General features: G+C 38.7%; 1 protein-coding gene across 1 annotated transcript in view; it reads right to left on the bottom strand.

The window, feature by feature from the left end:
* Window positions 1-299: 299 nt before the first annotated feature.
* The window catches only part of GK5 (glycerol kinase 5), a 76,822-nt gene continuing 54,872 nt past the window's right edge, over window positions 300-22,249 (bottom strand). Inside the window, exons 12-16 of the mRNA XM_052643920.1 lie at window positions 12,551-12,645; window positions 6,052-6,155; window positions 5,079-5,138; window positions 4,057-4,190; window positions 300-795 (exon numbers count right to left, since the gene is read on the bottom strand). Coding sequence (XP_052499880.1) covers window positions 650-795; window positions 4,057-4,190; window positions 5,079-5,138; window positions 6,052-6,155; window positions 12,551-12,645 — 539 coding nt within the window. The 3' untranslated portion in view covers window positions 300-649. The remainder of the gene's footprint in view (window positions 796-4,056; window positions 4,191-5,078; window positions 5,139-6,051; window positions 6,156-12,550; window positions 12,646-22,249) is intronic.

Raw genomic sequence — 22,249 nt, 5'->3', positions numbered from 1 at the left:
AAAAAAGCTCAGATTTTAGTTAAACAAGGGAAAATTAAGGCAGTGCATTTAAGCTCAATAAAGGAAACAACTGGCCATCAAATAAGCCTATCTGAGAGAGACATATTGAGTTAATATTGGATACAACATTGAACAATTACAGCTTTAAACAAAAAATATTGATGTTTCAAAATTCCACATTTCCTCATTTTCTTTTTATCTATATGGACTTTGAGTAGCTCACTCAATTTTAAAGAATTAAGGGAACACTTTCCACATCATTTTGGAACAAAACATGAATGATGCTTGACCTGGAACGATTAACTCAGACAGTAAACAATTACTTTCATTCGGGCCCAGTATAAAAAGGAGGAGGGCCCGTGAGAGTCAAAACATGGTTGGAAATGGCTAATGTCCTTTTGAATTTGGTACAAAACGAAGATTCAGAAATTCTGAGGTATTGTTGCCGTACAATCTCTCACCAAGGTTTAGATTTTTTTTAATGAGTATTTTGTTTTGTTTTACAAAAAGCAATGCTTTTTCTCTGGGGTTGCAAAGCTCAGTTTAAGTCTTCTCTTGGTCACGGTCGGTCTCATTGTTATTCCTGAGCTTTGTCTCAGCTGCACGTCACGATGATCAGCCCTCCGTGGTTTCAGTCATTCCACCAGTGTTACGTCTTATACCAATTCATGGAGCGTTTCACGGCTTTGACCCAGTTCCCCATATTCATTTCATATTCTTGCCATTTCTTCTGGGGCTTGAAAACCATTTCACTTTGCCTCAGTTTCTTTAGCTCCTCCTTGTCACTCCAAAACCCTATAGATGAAAAAATTTATTCTCAAGTTTGAAGGCAAATAATGAGCCCAAAAAGTTTACCTACAAACCATGTGAACTGATGCAAAGGTAAACAGTCACTACTTCAAAACACAATTCAAAATTTTTGTTGCTTTGAACTTTGTTAGATTGACTATCCCTGGGAATAATATACATTAGGATTTAACAAAAATCTTTTGGTTTCTAACTAGCAGAGTAATTTCTATATGGAATGGCACCAAATCATTTCTAGAACAACCATATCTTGCCATCATTTAATTTCATGACTAGCTATTAAGAAAGAAAAAAAAAAACAAGTAAGAAATAGTATGCTTTCTTTTTATACATCTTTATACATCTTTACAATTTATCTTAAAAAAAGATAAATTAAGATTTTTTTTTTGGCCATGCTGCTCAACTTGCACAGGACCTTAATTCCCTGACCAGGAATTGAACCCGGGCCCCATAGCAATGAAAGCATTGAATCCTAACCACTCGACCACCAGGGAATTCCCTAAATTAAGATTTCTATCATATATCTTGGAAGTAAGAAGCAATTCCCTAGGATAAGCATAAAATTCAAAATTGGGAATTAATATAATAAATAGTTTCTTTTTAAAACTCTTGCATTTCATGCAAGGCTTTCTTCTAATGTTTTCTGTCAGGTCACATTCTTTCTATTTACAAAGTCAGCATTTTAGATGGTATTTAAAGGTATTAATTTATAGAAGTTATTAAAAGAGTAGAAATAATTTTTATTAGTATACTACACAATTGGATAAATCTCGTCTATGGGGTCACACAGAGTCAGACACGACTGAAGAGACTTAGCAGCAGCAGTCTTGAAAATAAATATGTTCTTAAAATTCATATTTTCAGAATTTATTATTTACACTTAAAGGCATATATATTTTCCAGTTCAGTTCAGTTCAGTCGCTCAGTCGTGTTCAACTCTTTGCGACCCCATGAATTGCAGCACGCCAGGCCTCCCTGTCCATCACTAACTCCCAGAGTTCACTCAAACTCACATCCATCGAGTCGGTGATACCATCCAGCCATCTCATCCTCTGTCGTCCCCTTTTCCTCCTGCCCCCAATCCCGCCCAGCATCAGTGTCTTTTCCAATGAGTCAACTCTTTTATATTTTTAAGAGTTCTTTTATTAAATATGTATTGAACACACCCAGTTTCTGGGTGAATTTTGAAAATACAGAGAATCTACATAGCCTTCATGTCTCAATTTTCTGAAAGAGAAATAATCCAATCAGAAATTTCAGATTTTCTAGGACTTTTCTGGTGGTCCAGTGGCTAACACTCTGCCCTCCCAATGCAGGGGGCCTGCATTCGATCCCTGGTCAGGGAACTAGATCCCGTATGCAGCAACTGAGAGTTCCCATGCCACAGTTAAGACCTGACACAGCCAAATAAATATAACATAATCATTATTTAAAAAAAAAAAAGAAAGAAAGAAATTTCAGATTTTCCAAGAAGGTAAAACTGCTCCCTATAGCTAGTAAGGTATCTTTTTGTTTTGAAATTAAATACAGATGATGTAAATACCATTCAAGCCACTATGTTACGTGCGAGAATAATTTGCCTGTGTTTTTTATTTAGTAGTAGTGTGTGCTCAATCGTGTCCAACTCTTTGCTATACCTCAGACTGTAGCCTCCTTCAAGAGACTCTGACATACTTAGTTTCATATGGTGATAAGTGTAGAACAATTTTGCTTATGAGCATTTGGCTTACTGTAATGATAAGCTTAATTTATCCAATTTTCAAGAGTTGTTTACATACTTAGAACATTTTTCTTGTTATAGTTCTAATTTTGCTCAGTTAGGCATATGAAATTAGTAAAAACAACATCAACTATATTAAACTTAAGAGTTGAAATATATAGAGGAACTTAAATTTTTTAATGACGATGATAATTTAAGGGAAAGTTATTTTCTTCAACTTGAATTAATCAAACATCAATCAATGAACAAATGAAAGTAACTGTTTCAATTTTATTCCAAGATAACAGATTTTTAGTAGAATAAAGATTAAGACGACCTTAATTTGATTTGATGCTTTTTCGGTCCATAACTTTAATTAATAAATAATAGCCTAAACTTTTAAGTGTAAGATATCTTGTTTTGTACAAACGCTCCTCCCTTCCATATAGGAACACAGGAAAACACTCCCACAGTCTCAAGCATCATCCTGCTCCCTAGGGAACCCTCTAATTGGCCTCCCAACTAATTAGTGAAAACACTAGTTGCCAAAGCAATCTGTTCAAATGTAGGTCTATCCATATCCTTCTGCTTAAAATTCTTCAGTGGCTCGCCTATGCATTCAAGATCAAGTCCAAACTCCTCTTTAGGAAGAGGCACTGTGACTGGACGTGTCTGCACCTCCCCAGTCTCCCCTCTTGCTCTCATTCTATCAGCACCAGAATGGGCCAGGACCTTTGCACGAACTGCCTTCACTATTGGACCACTCACCCTCTATCCTCTCCTCAACTGGCTGTGTGCTAACCCCTTCAAAACTGAACTATACATTGTCTCCTCTGGGAAAACCTACACCTATTGCCTCATACGGCGGCTATTCACTGGGTTTATTACATAATAATGGGTTGGTTTCCCTGAGTGTTCCCAATGGAGACTCCCATAACCAGGACTGTGTCATTTAAACTTTAGTACCAGCAGTGACTGTGGTAGCAGGAGCTAGACAAATGTTCAATAAGTAGAAGAATAAAGTGGTTTCTAATGCCAAAGATGGCTTCCCCGGTGGCTCAGTGGTAAAGAACCTGCCTGCTAATGCAGGAGACACAAGTTCAATCCCTGGGTCAGGAAGATCCCCTTGAGAAGGAAACTGCAACCCACTCCAGTATTCTTGCCTGGGAAATCCCATGGATAGAGGAGCCAGCAGGCTACAGTCCACGGGGTTGCAAAAGAGTCGGATAGGACTTAGCTGCTAAACAACAATAATGCATCAGAAAGTTTACCCAGAGAGACAAAGACCAGAGCAGGTGAGAATTAATTTTCCTGGCCTCATACTTCTCACTGAAGGAGAGCAGCAAGAATGGCAGAGGTGCAGCTAGACCCACCATAGAAGAGTACGGGTCATAGGAGTATTTTATGAGTGAAGGGTATGCATGTATGGAGTATATGGCCGCCAAGGCTTTCCAGATCTTTGGTGCAATTTTGTGCTTTGAGAGGAGAAATGCTATCTGTAAGAAATGGTTTTGCAAGACAGTTCTCATTTTCATAAAACCCACACATACCAACAGCAAGGCCAGCTAGAGAAGCTGCGCCTGAGCAGGACATATCAACGTGGACGGGTCTGTCTATAGTCTCATTAATCAGGTCTGAAGTCATCTGCATAATAAAACTGTTCTTACAAACTCCTCCATCTGCCCTGTGGGGAGCAAGATATTGGAGATAAATTACTGTAACAAAAGCATAAAAACATTATTATTCTTTTTAAAAAAGATACACACATCTTTTTTTAGATCCTTGATTTTATTTTTAAAGTTTAACTTTTTAATTCCAAAATTATGTCACTTAGCATTGACCTGAAGATCACAATTTTTAAACATTTTCCTTGTTCCTGCCATCAATTTTCCTACCTGCCCGGCTTGTCCTGCAACTAGTGACCAAGTGAACTAAGCTAACATAAAAATTAATTTGGACATTCTGGCAAAAAATACATGAAGCTTCCATAATAAAAGGATACCCACACACTCAAACAAGAAACATTAAAGATTTTTATAATATACATATAGGTGCTACTGCTGCTGCTGCTGCTGCTGCTGCTAAGTCGCTTCAGTCGTGTCCAACTCTGTGCGACCCCATAGACGGCAGCCCACCAGGCTCCGCCGTCCCTGGGATTCTCCAGGCCAGAACGCTGGAGTGGGTTGCCATTTCCTTCTCCAACGCGTGAAAGTGAAACATGAAAGTGAAGTCGCTCAGTCGTGTCCAACTCTTAACGACCCCATGGACTGCAGCCTACCAGGCTCCTCCATCCATGGGATTTTCCAGGCAAGAGTACTGGAGTGGGTTGCCATTGCCTTCTCCGATATAGGTGCTAAGAGCCTCTCAAATTCCATATTGGTCTATATTTTCCTTAAATCCAAAATTAGCTTTCCGTCCTCTCCAAATTCCTATGACCAAGAATTTTGTTGCAAAGAAGGTAACCATATGTTCTTTTTGAAATCCTGAATAATCATAATGATGAAAATACCAACAGCAGCTAGCACTGATTTCTAATTTCTAATGAAATTTCTTAGAAACAAAGTGTACATACCGGATTTTTCTTACAGGAATATGGATCTCTTTCTGCATCATCTCATATAACTGTTTGTTTCTAGTTAAAAAAAAAGAAACTACTTAGACGCAATTCATATCATAATAATTTTCTATTTTTTCCAATCTAAAATAATAAAAACTGTGGTTTTATTTACATGATATTTATAAAATATGCAAAAGAAAACATTAAATATATTATGGTAACTGGACATCAATAACAGATGCTCAAATAAGCAAGAGATTCAGGGCCTTCTGTTTTTCACTGTGATACAAGAGAACATACTTTTTCTTTCAGAATTGAATTTAATCTATTACCATTCTTGCAAATACAAACGTAAAGCAAGTATCCATTTAATAGGTATGGATGACACACCATAGATGGCATTTTTAAAAAATCATAAGATATAAAAAATAATGATTTTATAATCAGAGAAAATGTAAACATTACAAGTGTTCCATTAGATCCATTCATGACAGTTTCATTCTTAATTTTAATAAGCTACACCTGACCCATAACAAAAGGACCAAAGGGAATATACAGAAAGAATAGTCTTGGTGAGTCAATCTTTGAGAATCACAGCAGCATTATTAGTTAGAATTCTCCTTTAGGAATGAGAAAACAAAAACTTTCCAAAGTACAAATTTTGAATTTTTTATTCATAATAAATTATATATTTTAAAAATCATTCAATTTTCAGATATCAAATCTAAAGTGGTACTGGTACTATTAATTGTGGAAAAAAGATGCAGAAAGATAGCAAATAGCAATAAGAATAGATTATATCATATAGTATGAATTAAGAGTCTCATACTCTACTGACTGAGCTAGCTGGGCCATATTCAGTATGAATTAAACTAAAGGTATAAAGAATAAAAATTAAGAACAAATTTTAATTTAGTTTAGTAGAAATTAATCAAAGGAAACAGCAATACTGTATGAGGAGGGGGTAGTTTAGGGCAGGTTCTGGTACCTGAAAGCTATAGACTCCAATATTGCTCGAACAAGGTGGTATTTATTGGTGGAAGGCTTCAAACCCATGAAAGAGGCACATGCACAGGGGTCATTTAATGGAGCCTAAAGTAAGAGACAGTAAGAATATATAATTATTGCTCTAAATTATATCTGTAGACTTGAAAGTATATTATATTAAAACAATAAAAATATAGCCATTTTAGGAAAAAAAGAATGCTTATTTAGAGACAGTTTTAACATAAACGACAGCCCCCAAATTATGTCAGTTATTCAAATAACTTTTTGATAGGACTTAAGCAAGGTTGAGTCACAGATATTAGATTTGTGAGTCGGATCTTCTGTTTGTGCCTGTACAAAGGAAAGGGTTTGAAGCCCAGAGTAATAAATTATGAAATGCTTAGCTAGATATATGAGGAAAATGAAAAGCAATGCTAGTATTTCCCCTTTTCTCCAACTGTAAAGTGTTTACACTGAAATTGTCTACTAAGTAGAAAGGCTTTTTGAAGATACTAAGTTAAGACTTCAATAAAACCACAATGCAAACAATGTGTTTTTCAGTGTCATAATTTATACCTAATATAGTGTCAGACTTTCAAACTAAACTCTATTTCTTAGTTTACATAGTATTATTGACTAACATCAGAAATGACTCAACCTAACATTTGCCTTGAAAAGGCCATAATTGAGCTGGAATTATGCATTCATCAGATGAAGTTTGGACTCATCTGCGCATCGCCAGAAATGCAAGACGATTCTGAGACAGGAAACTAAAACACAGAGTTCCCTGTCAGAGCTCGCCATCTCGGAAGGGAACAGGCAGAACAGTTCCAACACACCCACACAAGGTCATGATGGAGGGACAGGCTGGGGCTGTCAGGAAATTAAGGTGCCCAGAAGCACCTTCTAACTTCAGGGCCTGGCATACCTTTACCTGGAAAACTTCCTACCACACCTTCTACTAGTTAATCCTACTCCCCTTCCACAATTTGGCTCAGCTTCCTCTGGGAAAACTTCTAATCGCAGAGACTAGATCAGGTGCCCCACCATCCATTTTTTATGGAATCCTGTAACTCCTCCTCATATCACGTGCCACAGTTCATCATCACATGAAGTTTGCTGAAACTTCCTCTTCCCCGCTACACCGTTAGTATCACAGGCAGAAACTCATCTGACGTGTTCACATGTATCTCTGGGGCCTGGCACTGCACCTGCCCCTCACAAGGGATCAATACACATCTGCTGAATCCACCAACAAGCAATGCTTTTCCTAATGTCTCAACTGAAGGAATTCTGCTTTACATCTTATCTTTACCATGACCTAGATGTTCCTCCTCCTGTGATTTTATTTTGATAATTTTCCACAATCATTAATACCTTTTGGTGATTCACACAGTAGAAGCTGACATACACTAAAGCTGATCTATATACCAAATGACAGAAGACAGTAAAACAAAGATGGGTCAGCCTCAACGAGTTCAATTAGCCCCTAGTAATATGCTAGGGCTTCCCTGGTGGCTCAGATGGTAAAAAACCCGCCTTCAATGTGGGAGACCTGGGTTTGATCCCTCGGTTGGGAAGACGCCCTAGCGGAGGACATGACAACCCACTCCAGTATTCTTGCCTGGAGAATCCCCATGGACAGAAGAGCCTGGTGGGCTACAGTCCACGGGGCTGCAAAGAGTTGGACACGACTGAACGACCAAGTACAGCACAGTATGCTATTTTTTTATTTTTATTTTTTGGGCACACTACGTGGCTTGTGGGATTTCAGTTCCCCCACCAGGGATTGAACCTACCCCCTGACAGTGAAATTTCCCTGGACTGTCAGGGAATTCCTTTGCTACGGTTTTTTTCTTGCATAAAAATGACTTCTTCCAATATACCACATAAAATCTTGATAGAACTGGCCTGAAATCACTTTTGTACAAATAGCTATGAACATATTTTACCATTAGTAATAAGTCATCTTGAGGAGTTATAAATTCCATGGGAATCTAAAAATTTCTTTACAGGTTACAACGTCCCTGCATTTGTTAATCCAAGTGAATCTCTGTTTGGGATGATAAAACAGGAAAAACAAGGTCCTTTGAAAAGGCCTGATCACATCTTGCCAGGGCAGACAGCCTCCAGCCACACCTCCAATCTATCACTGCCAAGCCCATCAAGGGAGCTCTCCAGAACCATCAACAGACCAGGAACAACAGGACTCAGCAAAGTTCTGTGTGGTTCCCTGAGCAAAACCAGCAGACTCCTGCCTGGGGCACAGACTACCTGCCCCAGCAGGCCCTTGTCCCCAGTGGAACTTCAGCCTAATTTCCTGGGGGCTTGCAGGATGGTTCATGCCCCCATGCCTCTTATCCTTGTCAATCTAGACCATAAAAGTAAGTTCCTCTGGCTCTAGTTGTCTTAGAAATATTATAAGAGTATTTTATGCTACACCAGGAAACAGCCTGGCCGAGTGGTTAAGAACTTGGACTTCAAAAAAAACAAAGAACTTGAACTTCAGAGTCCTACAAGCTAGCTGTGCCACTCACTGGCCGTGTGAAGCTGCCAGTCTGGGGCTTGAAACATGGCTGCTTTAGACAAGGATTCTTGTCCAAAGAATCTTTGTCTGCCAAGTGGCAGAACGGCTCTAAATCTCAGTTTCCTCAGCTTCAGAATGGAGTGATGCAAGTATTTTCTACCTTATTGAGTTACTGAGCATTAAATAAGACAACACATGTGAAGAATTTATGACAGTGCCCAAGACACAGTACATATTCACAGGTTAGCTGCCACTACAATTTTTAGTTTAAGATTTTTTTTTTGATGAAGACCATTTTAAAAGTCTTTATTGATATGTTACAATATTGCTTCTAATATTTATGTCTTGGTTTTTTTCTGGCCAGTGAGGCATGTAGCATCTTAGTTCCCTGACCAGGGTTCAAACCCACACACTCTGCACTGGAAGGTGAAGTCCAAATCCCTGGAGCACCAGGGACGTCCTCTCACAATTTTAATTTTAGTTGTCATTTCTTATTCAAACCGTTCCCACTACTACTCAATTTCTTCATAACTCTTTCACTATGCTTTCTCAAGATTCCCTTCCATTGTAAATCAACTCCCCTAAGCCTTAAGTAACTCTGAGATGTGTCTTCCACTGATTTTGTGGTTGGTTGCTCTAACAAGCCTGGCTCTGGGCTGGACAAATGGCTTCAACCACAGCCATTCAGTGGCAGGTCCTCAGGCTTCCACACCCCAGGACCAGGAGGACACTGTTCTAGTCTCCCATGACCACTGTCGGCCACTGTATCTCTGCTGTCAGCGTTTGCTAAGGTCGGTACCAACATCACGCTTTACCTCCCTTTCCCTTTCCATGGCTCAGACATCCCAGTGATCACAGAACTAGGCGGGGAGTTCACAGTCCCTGCTGGCCACAGGGAGAGGAGGTCTTAGCAAACCACTTGAATCCTTGCCTAAAGCAGCCGTGTTTCGAGTCCCATTCCCACAGCCGCCACCACAAATGCAGGGCATGAACACAACTGACTCAAAGTCCACGGAGGCTTGAAAACACAAGGAAGCCCAATCAGATTCCTCCCCTGGAAATGTGAACGAGGAAACTCTTCAGAGGGAGCTAATGGGAAAGGATTACACAAGGTGGAAGAAGGCTGTACTTATTTCCAAACTGTGAAAAGGCAGAAAGTTGAAGGATATGAATGACAATAAACAGAAGCTATGAGGAAGAAAGGGTACAGAGCAAAGCTGGTAAGGAGAAGAAAAAAGCAGAACCACAGGGAGATGGAAACCACAGAGAAGAACGCTGAGAATTACCAGGTCAGCTGCTAACTCCTCTCCATTCCCAGTGCTCAGGAGTGTGTGGACAGACAGCTCCCCTTGGGGGAGTGGAGGTAAGCAAGCCCATTCCTTGCAAATCTAAGAACCCTCACTGGAGAGTGCCTACTCATCTGCTGAAGACTGGCACTCAGCGCAAGGTCCTGTCCACCCTACTATGTATGGCCAACATCACAGTAACTTTAGCATCAAGTAAATGATGACTGATGCTTGCCTCTGATACCTGTGAGGGATGCTCTAGTTTAGCAACCCCCGCCCTAGACAAAGCCACAGCGGCTGTACCAATCAATGCCACCCAGTGTCCAACCCCATGCTCTAGCCCCTCTGGCCCACTCCCTACTGGGGCTGTCCCACACGTTCGTCTGTCCTTGAAGCTCCTCCAATGCCCCTTTCTCTGACGCCCCTGAGGTTATTAGGAGCCTTTCATATCCTGCCTTCCACTCTCTGCAGTTGTAACAGTACTCTAAAATCAAAGGCAGTTATCACAGACACATGACCCTTTCTTCCTGCCATTCTCCTAGCCCGCATTTTCTCTAGTTGTTGATGCTGGCAGCTTATAAGTGATCTCCCCACTATTTTCCGGACAGCTTAGTCTCAACACACTATTGTTGTTTGAATTAACTTTCAGTTTCCAATTCAGAGTTTCATTTTACATTAGGAAATAACTGTCCTGTGGTCCTCCCCCACCCCACCTCAACACATGGCTGGGTTACACGCATGGCAGGACAGGGATACTTTGTGAGCAACACAAAATTAAAAACCATATGAGTGATAGTGGGGTCTAATCTTTAGGACTCTAGCGTTACTTGGGGGGGTTTCATTATATATTTCATATTATTTTTACAGGGATATGAGTTGGTAGAGAAGTTAGACAGAGCTGCCAAGACAGTCACAGTGAGGTCCCAGAGCACATTTTTCAAAAAGGGAAGGACCCACAGTCAACTAATTAAACCCTCCCTTTGCTGATGACAACTCTTCATCTAACCTTCCCCCTCAAACCTCAATCAGACAAACATTCTGCACTCCCTGTCCTAGCATGGATGATCATCAGGTGCCTTGCATTGCTCTGAAGAAGATGCAGTACAGTCTCTACATGTAGTCTATCACCTCTTAGTCTTTTAGGATAAAGTATACAGAAGGAAATTATCACAGATACTAAAATAATGCTCGTTTAAAACTCTAGTTTGAAAAAAAAAAACAAAACTCTAGTTTGAAAATATGGTAATTTTAGGGATTTAAAACCACCCTGGATCTAATTCTATCTAATTCTTTTTCACCAGATTCTACATTATATTATCCAAACTTTTATTTTGTTTTGTTTGGTCTTATGTTTTCTAGGCTATGATGCATGGCATGAGGGATATTAGTTTCCCAGTCAGGGATCGAACCCATGCCCCTCACTCTGGAACTGGGGAGTCTTAACCACTGGACTGCCAAGGAAGTCCCCATCCAAACTTTTAAATTTGGGGTTTCTTGTAACTGATTGCTTGAGTATGGAATAGACTAGAAGGAGGAGAAATTTAATTTTAGAAAGAGAAAATATTTAGTGGAGAGATTTAGAGGAGTATTAAAAAGACCAACTCCACCTCCCCACCCCCAAAAGGAATTTTGTTTATATAATTTAAAAGTCTTTGTAACAATATGCTAAAATTAAAGACAGTATCACAGATCTTTCAATTAAATACAAAATTAAATATTATAAAATCAAGCCTTTTACTGAGCTCACTTTTTAGTTAGGCAAAGTAACCAACATCCCACACCACAACAATTAACCAAAAGAACTTTTGACTTAAAAAAAAAAGTTAATGAAACTTATAAACAACTGAAAAATATTGGTGTAGTATACACCTTAACATTACTTTTCCAGTTCTCAGTGGTATACCTCCCGTAAGTAAAGAATGCCAATTTACTGATCTATTTTCCCCCACTGAGAAATGGCTATTTTTGGTCATGATAAAGTAACCATGGGTCTTATGTAAAAGTTCTATAATAAACCTGCCAACTAAGTTTCCACAGAGATGGAGTTCTGAGCAGAAGCCAGGAGAATGTGCTCTTCCCTCTTGTGGAAGTCAGGCCAGATCAAAACCCAACTTCCGGGATTTCCCTGATGGTCCAGTGGTGTGGACTGGGCTCCCAATGCAGGTGGCACAGGTTCAACCCTGGCTGGGGAACTAAGATCCTGCATGCAACATGGTGCACCCAAAATAAAAATGAAATAAAACACCGTTTAAAAAACACCACGCTGTAACAAACTTAAAGCTTGATAATCATTAAAGAAAAAACACAACTTCTCAGCCCTAGCAAGTACCTTTCCCCCCTTAGTTCTGTTCTGTGCTCACAGTTTCAGGTAAGGGAATGGCAGATATATAATATTAAGTGTGAGTAAGAAGAGGGAAGGGGCTTCCCAGGTGGCTCAGCAATAAAGAATATGCCTGCAATGCAGGAAACACTGATACTCGAGTTCAATCCCTGGGGTGGGAAGATCCCGTGGGGGAGGAAATGGCAACCCACTCCAGTATTCTTGCCAAGATAATCCCATGGACTGAGGAGCCTTATGAGCTCCAGTCCATGGGCTACAAAAGAGTCAGACATGAATGAGCAACTAAACAGCTAAACAACAAGAAAAGGGAAATGTTTATAATTGCAATTAACTTAAAAAAAAATACCTGCAATCCACTAAAAGATGGAACAAAATAAACTCCTTCAGAATCTTCCAAGCTATTGGCCATTTTTTCAGTTTCAGCAGCATCTGTGAACAGATCTGCAAAAACAAAAACAAACAACAACCAAAAAAAAAAACACCCTAAAACAAAACGAAGAGGTTGAGGAGGGACAACAGAATTATGCTACATGACTAGCATTCACCTGCTTCAACATTTACTACAAACATTATGTGAAAGGTTGCTCACTTAAAAGGGTCAACAAAAAGGCAAGCAGCTCTAGTGTTAGTGGGTTCTCCTGCTGCAAAGGTTTACAGCCCATGGAAGGAGTAAGAGAAAAAGAGGACCCTCATAGATGGGCTTTGTATGAGCAGGCCTTGGTTTTTCATTTAAATATCTTTGGGCTGATTAAAAATCAATTCTATGTGTTTTTTGGCATTAAAAAAAAATATTCTCCTAAAGATAACACTCATTCTAGGTCGGCTACTATAATGACTAGAACAGTCAACCATATTAACCTATAACAACTAAGCGAGTCAACTGAAAAACTCTTCTATCTAATGAGTTCTATAAAGGGCTGGTAATACATATACTAAAAGTCAATCTTTATAAAACAAACAAAAATAAATCAAGATCTAATCTAGTATACATTTTTACTGAAGTATATAATATAAGAAGATGAACATAGGAAGACAAATAGCTCCTAAGTATATAGCTGGAAGAATTTTCAGTGTGGATACACTCAGGAAGCCAACACCAAGATCAAGATACCAATTGCTTTTGTTCAACAACATGCTTGTGAGCTTCCTTCATTTTGTTACAAGCAGCTGTGCTTCACTCATTCTCAACAAACACAATTCATTCAACTATTCTACAACTGATATATATATATATATATAAGTAGTTTCCAGTTTTTGGCTAATATAAACAGCCACTTTAAATATACATGTATCTTCCTTTTGGTAAGAATATGTACATATTTCTGGTTGTTATATACCAAGGGATGGAATTGTGAGTCCTAGGATTTTCATATTTACACTAGCTTTATCAGACATTGCCAAATCATTTTCCAAAGTGGGTTTAAAAAGAAAAAAAAAATTTAAGGCTCCTGTCAGCCATATGAGAGTTCCAGTTACTCTATATTCTTACTAACAATTGACACTGTCTATGCTTTTCATTTTCACTCTTAGTTGGAATTGCACAATAGCTTGATTTCTTACTTCTCTGTTAACTAATGAAATTGAAATATTTTTCACTGGCCATTTGGATACATTTGTTGGTAAAGTGACTCCTGACTAAGCATGTGAGAATGACAGCATAGATCACATGAAAAGGATCAGGACTTGGTCATAATAAATACTGTTGGCCTTACACAGTAATAAAGAAAAATTTATTAAAGACCAGAAGATTAAGGAACATTTATGATAAAACTGCAGTGCAGAAGATGCATGTTTGATCCCCTGGAGAAGGAAATGGAAACCCACTCCAGTATTTTTGACTAGGAAAACCCAAAACTTGAGGACCCTGGTGGGCTATGGTCCATGGGGCGACAAAGAGTCAGACATGACTGAGCACGCATGCACGTGTGATAAAACTAACATTAATATGGACTGCTCAATAATTATTGCAAATTTTACTCAAAATGACAGTTATTTAGATCCATAAGTTACATTCATTTGTTCAAAATGTCCAGATAACACTTCAAAAACTAATATATGAAGAGGAAAATACTGCTCTTAAAATCTATATATTTAAGAAATCATGTCCAAATGTCTAACTTTTAAAATCAAGATGTGGAAACTATACTAAATGGCTGGTTTGAGGGAAGATTTTGATAACAGACAAGGAAACAGGGGGGAAAAAAAATCTAGTTTGTTCACATTCTTTACTGGTTATTCTGTTCTTGCTTGAGGAATTTCTCTAAATAATCTTCTACTTAAACTGTTCTCATGTGAGCTTCTTGACGGCAAGTCTTTAGGAGTAAACAGACTTCACTCAGTCTCTCCCACTGAATGCAACTAAGCAGCCTGGATGGAATCCTGGATGGATTACAGCAGAGCTATCTGAGGACGCAAAAGAATAAGCAGGCAGTCCAACCAGGAAACTGTGACTACCACCAAACCGGCAGTGAGTTTCCTCTTTTTTATTTTCTCTGCTATCTCCTGTCCTAGAGCCAGGGACAGCATGAAACCTGAAACTTGGGTCTGCACTCTGGGAGTAATTACAAAGAGCTTCTGAGGAAGCCCTCTCTTTCTGATTTGAGCAGGAGGAGGAGTCAGGTGTCTCCTACAGAACAGAGAGTGGGGAAATAATCCCCTTGTTCTTGTTTTTTGGATGATTTTTCATTCTACCTGAACGAGAGAGAAAAAATATTGTACTTTCAAGTTTTTGCAAAAACAAATAGGATAGAGAAACCAAAACCCAATGAAGTGACTCTCTACAAGGGGTAAGAAGACAAGATGAAGGGATAGGAGAGGGAGTTAACTGCTCCTTTTATGAATTTTACTTAGAAATCACATTAAAATTCCACATTAAAAAAAAGGTGCTCGAAAAGGATGCAGCGGGGAAAACTAAAACTGAATGATAAGAAAACAAATAAACCTGATTCTTTTCAAATTAATAAACTCAGTGAGGGGAGAAGAAAATGAGTTAACCCAAGTAAACTTGAATAGCATGGTTTGACCATATACGCTTACAATAAAGGAAAAAGAACAACTCTGCAAACAATCGTGAATGCTGTTTGCTGCAGTGGTATGGGTCGAGTAATTCAGATTCTTTGGCGTATATTTAAAGATTGAGTAAATGAGTATATAATATTGTGTTGGGAGCTAGGGTTCTCAACGTGGAAAAAGGGAGATAAAAGTATAAAGCTGGGACCCTTCTCTCGTACACACACACACATTTCTACATTTCTAGCTCTAGTCATTGTTCTTATATATGTAAAAGATTTTTTTAATTTATGAAATTGTATACTTTACTTATTTATTTATTTTGGCACGTGGGATCTTAGTTCCCCAACCATGGACTGAACCCAGGTCCTCCCAGTGAAAGTGTGTCCTAACCGGACCACTAGAGAATTCCCTCAGTCATTGGTTTTATGTTTTTGTTTTTTTTTTCAGTCATTGGTTTTAAATACCATTTCCCCCTAAAAGGAGGCAGGGCTCACTGGAAAACTTGATGGCGGATACAAAAAAGACAAAATGAACTTATCACATTGTGCCAGAAATTAAGAAAATGCTAAAAAAAAAGAATACCAGATAGACATTTCTAAGACATGGAGGCCAGTCTGAGGAGATTTTCACCGACCAAATCTGGGACTATTGAGAATTAAAACAAATATGTAAGACCTAGAAGAGTTACAACCTGCGGAATAAACTATGAAACCATTAGTTTATATCAATAATAACAGAGGAAATGGAGGGCTCTTCCTAATATAACAACAGAATGTTAACTAATAAACAGAGTGGAAAACGGAATTAGAAAATAGCATTTTTTGAGCCATCACAGTGAAGACTGATCCAGGTATGAAACATCAATGAAACCTGAATTTAGGGGGTGGCGGAAGTTTGGTGAAAAATGGGATATCACCTAATCGCAAATTATCTACCTACATATTACTTATGATAAAAATAATAATTATACAACAGAGAAATCAGAAGATATCTGATGCATATGAAAAAAATTAACAGAACCAAAACAGGAATAAGGGACATTCTGCATTTCCAGGTACGTATCCTGAGAAAGACACATTATCACTTATTTATAATTTCAGCCCAAATACATTACCTAGATCTAGACATGAAAGGGCTTTCCAGGTGGCATTAGGGGTAAAGAACCTGTCTGCCAATGCAGGAGACATAAGAGACATGGGTTTGATTCCGGAAAATCCTCCAGAAGATCCCCTGAAGGAAGGCATGGTGACAGTCCCCATGGACAAACAAGCCTGGCAAGCTATACAGTCCATGGGGTCGCAAAGACATGAAAAACCCAAACTGAGGGACATTCTAGAAAATAACTGACATTCTTCAAAAATATCAGTGGCATGAAAAACAAAGCAGAGCTGAGGAAACTGTTCTAGATTAAAGGAAATTATAAGCAATCCTGGGCTTCCCTGGTGGTTCAGACCCTAAAGAATCTGCCTGCAATGCAGGAGACACGTGTTCGATCCCTGGGTCAGGAAGATCCCCTGGAGAATGGAATGGCTACCCATTCCACTATTCTTGCCTGGAAAACCCCATGGACAAAGGAGACTGGAGGGCTACAGTCCATGGAGTCGCAAAGAATCAGACACAGCTGAGTGACTAACACACACACATGCATGAGCAATCCTGGACTGGATTCTGTAGTGGAAAAAATTGCCATGAACGACAGGACTGGGACATATGACAAAATTGGAAAGTAGACTGTAAACCTGATGAAAGTACTGGACCCAATGTTAAATTTTCTGAAGTTAATAATCCCACTTGAGGGATTCTTGTTCTTGGGAAGGTAATATTTCTAAGAATATTAGGAGGAGGAGAATATTAATAAGAAGATATTCTTGTTCTTAGGAAATAACACAGTGAAATACTACAGGAAAAGGAGTAAGATACATGCAATCTATTACCAAAGAGCTGAGAAAATTATATAGATATTTATCTATTTTATAGCATATTGGGGATTTCACTGGTGGCTCACTGGTAAAAAATGCACCTGCCAATACTGGGTATGAGGATTTGATCCCTGGGTCAGGAAAAGCCCCTGGAGAGGGAAATGTCAACCCACTCCATTATTCTCACCTGGAGAATTTCAAGGACAAAGGAACATGGCGGGCTACAGTCCACGGGGTCGCAAAGAGTCAGACACGACTGAGCAACTAAGCAACAACAACAAGAGCATACTGGATGGAAAGATGAATGGGTGGATAATAGATGAAGCAGTCATGGCGAGATGCTGAAACACGGCAAATCTGGGATAAAGGGTATATAAGAATTTTTGTATTATTTTTACAATTTTGAAATCATTTCAAAACAAAAAGCTGAAACAGTTCTCATTTCCTCTGTCTCTCCATATACGTAGTTATACGTAACTTAGAGATGTTTAAAAGAAAAATAAATAAATAAAAGAGATCAGTTTACCAATTACCTTTTTATTATTCTCTCTCAATTTCATGATTTGCATACCTTTGTCATTTTTGGCTTAGAAATTTAAAATGCTTCTCTTTATTTGCTTATTAATAAGCATTCATCATTTTCCTCCTAGTATTTTTTTTTTCTGTTTTATAGAATTACAGTCATTTTCTTTACTTTCTACTATTAAATTGTGTTTCCAATGCATTCCTTGGCCCTATGCTACCTTAGAAAAGATATTTTCAAGTTTCCAAGTGGCTAAGTACCATTTAAATACTGTTTTTACTGTTCATTTGACTATTCTAACTGTATTACATAACAAGCTGCGATGTTCCACTCTTGCTTTTCCAAGTATGGCACTGAGAAAAGGATTTGGTGGCGGTGGCTGTTGTGTATGCATGTCTGTGTGTGTGAGAGAGAGAGAAAAGGGATTTACACAGACTTGAAACAAAAATATAAATAAAACAGAAAGAAGAATGAAAAACAGAAAACATGTACACTCTGTCGCCTATACTTGATCAACAATTTGCCCCACAAATGACACATCACAGAATTAAAAGCATTTGTGGGAAGGAAGAAAAAAAGAATACCATTTTGAAGCATCCAACAGAAATACTACTTTCTTTTGTAGACCAAGCATGAACACACATGAAGTCTTTAAGCCTGGCTTACTTAGGAGCTCTTGGTATTAAGATCAACTCAATCTCCTAAAAGGATATCAAAAACTATGTTCTTAATGTAAGAAAACAAAGTATTTACATCACAGTAAGAAAACTTAGGTCAGTTCGGTGTAAGAGCAGCTCAAATAAAATAGAACAAAGAGAAGTCTGGCCTGCTACCAGGACAAAATATATTTTTATTTGGAATCACTTTATTTGCATCCTTTGCTTTCTCCATTTTGAGATTTTCTGTTCTAGTTCTTTTGAGTAATTTCTTCAGACAGAACTACTGCAAGGCCAAGACATGTGCCTTCTGCACTTAATCTGAATGCCTTAGTCAGGCCCTGGAAAACTGGCTCACTGTCCTTTGTTCTCTGTAACTTGTAGATGTAGTTCCACTTTCCAAACTTTACAACTAACTTCCATGCTGATCTGATTCTCTCCTCTTTAGAAACAAACTGTTCTTTCATCTTGACTCTTTTCTTTATTCTTGAGATTCACACAATTCATCTACCTATGACTGTCTTAGTTTGTACCTTTTTTAACTTGGTAAAGCCATTTCACTCTGAAAACTTAGCTCTGTCTTCAGCTCAGGAAAGTTTATTTTCAATTCTCTCTTCAATTTTTACATTTTCATAAGTCTGTTTCCGTAATTCCATTTTCATATTCCAGAAAAGAGACTATTATTGGTCACATATTTTTTTCCTCTGATCTTTCCTCTATCAATATGTATCTCACATTCAGTTTGCTGTAGTTTATCGAACTTGGTCACCCTCCTTCAAGGGGCTGTGTATCCTTAAATATTTTGTGCTCTCTTTCAGGTCAGGCTTGTTGGGGCTGGCAGGCAGTGAAAGGTAAGGGAATGAACACCCTTGGCTCTCGGGTTTCTCAAACTATGAGAAAGATTGGGCCTCTCCCTTCAGCCTGGAGGAGGAGTAATCAGAAAAATCAGTACTAGTGTCCGTCTCTATCAGGCTCTCCTAGGGTGATCAGGCCCAGCTCTTGCTTCTCCACAGCTGAGGGGATCTGCTCTTGGCTGGGCTGGCTCGATCCATAGTGAACATCCTCAATATACAGCATCCTCCACAGCCTCTAGCATGTTCACCAGTAACATTCTGTTGGTGCCCTCTACAGACCCTGTGTCTGCAGAGTCTCCTTGACAGCTCAAGGCTTCCTTTGTGGCTGGGCAGGCTCCACTCCAGCTGCAGCCATATGTAGCTTACTGTTTGTCATCCCAGCAGGAAGCAAGAGGGATGCAGGACCACAAACAAAGACACTAGTCACTAGTAATAACATACACCAGTCACCACCACCTAATTAGTTCCTAGAGGAGAGAATGTTTATCTCATCTTCTCTAATGAGAGAGGCTGTTATCTCTCTTGGGAAGATACCCAGAGAGAAGAAATCAGTTTTACTTTATTTCTAGTAAACAAGAGTCCTGGGTAACTTTCAGTGTATGCTCAGAGTCTGATGGGGATTGCCTGGAGCAGGCAGATGTGACATGCGGCAATTAAAAATGAAACTGCTAGGGAAAAGATGTCTCCTGACCCACATCACTGGAGGACAACAGAGATGGGAACTGTCTCAGTTGTAGAAAAGAAACGGTGCATTCTTTCAGTTCCTTAAATGGCCCATGCCCCTCTCTCCTCAGGGCCGTCTTCACTGGTCCTCTCTGCTTGGGCTGCTCCTTGACCAGCTGCCTCCCTTGTCTGTCCAATCACTCTTGTTTCTCCTTCAGGCTCAGCTGAAATATCACTTCTTTAAAGAAGCCTTCTGGGTCCCCATACCAGACAAAGCCCTCCCTTTAGAAAAGGATCATTGGTTCTATTTATACTTCTCCGTCCTGGTATTTAACACTGTTTTTTTTTTTTTTTTCCCAATTATTCATTTAATATACATCTTCCCTGCTAGGCTATGACCTCCATGAAGGCAGGAAGTGTCTGTCTTACTCCTAGGTGTCTCCTAGCACGGAGTTCCGGGCTTGTACTTAGCACTCAATTACTTGCTAAGTGAATAAAAGCTGGAAGACGTAAACATATTTCTAAGATTGTGATGCCAAATAGAACAAAGAGTGAAGGGGAACAGAGATGGACCAGATGAAAAGGAAAAAGAGACGATCCCACAGGGACTCAAATGGGGCAGTTAACATAGGGAGTAAGGGGGAAAAGTGAGAGAGAACTGGCCTATGTAAAAAGACTAAGAAAATAAATTTTAAAAATGAAGATGGAACTGGTTTAGAAGAGCTTTTACACCTAAGCCTGAAGTGTTCAACCCAGAAAAGGGGTAGAACCAAGAACATCACACAGAGACATAAAGGCTCAGAATACACATCCCCAAGGAAATGACCAGGTTACTTAGGCTCTGATACACTGTGTTTCTCCTGAATATAATTCAGTTATTTTTTCTAAATTAATTAATTAATTGTAATTAATAATTATATAATTGTTTTATATATTTATATATTATAATTAAGTTTATCTAATTATTAATTGTAATTAATAATTAATATAATTCAGTTATTAATTCACAGATATTACAGTGAATTCTCAGGACAGAAAGAGATATATTAAAATAAAGGTCAACGTTTTGCATGAATTTCAGACAGGTATATACCAGTAATTTAATAAATACCACTGCGTAGTTCTGTTAATAATAAAAATTTTAAAGTAAATAATTCAACTCTGAATTCTCTCTCTCTTCAGTCAGACATTGGTTTCTTGTTTCCTGCCAGATGGGACTGGCCTTTGGGGGGGCTCCTTATGCCTCCACTGGAAACACATCACTTTTCTAGGTCAGGGCCATTTAGCTCCATCTCCCAGAAAACAGTTCCATCACTTGAGAGTCACAGTGACTGAGCCTCAAGCCAGCAAAGCAGTGGAAATGATTTCCACTGGCAGTGTGCACATGCTGTCATAAGGAACTACGGAAACATTTTTTTTTCAGTGAGGAATGTGAAGTCATTCTGCTTTTCCTTTGCATCTTTTAGGAAGGAGCAAAATTAATAAAAGGAAAAATTAAAAAAAATATTTATATATAACCTATATTTTCTATTTCTTTTTTGCTTGTTTTTTTGGTCACACTGTGCAGCTTGTGGGATCTTACTTCCCTAACAAGGAAATGACCCCTCACCCTTGGCAGTACAGGTGCAGAGACTTGACTACTGGACCTCCAGAGAATTTCCCATATTTTCTATTTCTGATAATTCTGAGTTGACTTAAAAACACATGTCCAAAAATGGAAAGTAGTACATTTAAAGAAGAGATTTTACGTGATAAAAACTTTTCAAGTAAACATCTGCTTTTTGGTAGCAGATATCTTAAGCTTATAATGAAGGTACAGAGAAAGAGAAAGAAAGAAAGGAGGAAGCAGAGATTGGTATTTTCCTCCAGATTGTATGTTTTCTGCCAACAGAACTATTTTTGTCTTTAAACAAAATCAGCTTAGTTCAAATCAGCAAAGTAAAAAGCCAGACCTTCTCAAAATTTAATCATCAGAGATAGCTATTGTTAATACTTAGGTATATAGCATTACATACTGCATGTATTAAATATGGTTATGTAACATACAGACTGCTCATTGTTCACAATAGCCAAAAAGTAGAAACAACCCAGATGCCCATCAACTGATGAGTGGATAAACCATGGCACATGCATATAATGGAAAATTATTCAGCAATAAAAAGAAATGAAGTAATGATACATGCTAAAATATGGGTGAGTGAAAGAAGCCAGTTATAACAGACCAATACTGTTTGATTCCATCTATATGAAATTTCCAGAATACACAAATCTATTGACACAGGAAGCAGATTAACAGCAGCTTAGGGCTGGGGCGTGGGGTGTGAAATGGGGAATCACCACCAATGGGTATGGGGGTTTCTTTTAGGAAGAACAAAAAAATTCTAAATTTAGATTGTGGTGTGGACATAAAGAGCAGAC

The sequence above is a fragment of the Budorcas taxicolor genome, chromosome 1 (genome assembly GCF_023091745.1).
Source record: "Budorcas taxicolor isolate Tak-1 chromosome 1, Takin1.1, whole genome shotgun sequence".
NCBI lineage: Eukaryota > Metazoa > Chordata > Mammalia > Artiodactyla > Bovidae > Budorcas > Budorcas taxicolor.
The sequence above is the reverse complement of the archived record's forward strand: the minus strand, read 5'-3'. Positions and strand labels throughout refer to the sequence as shown.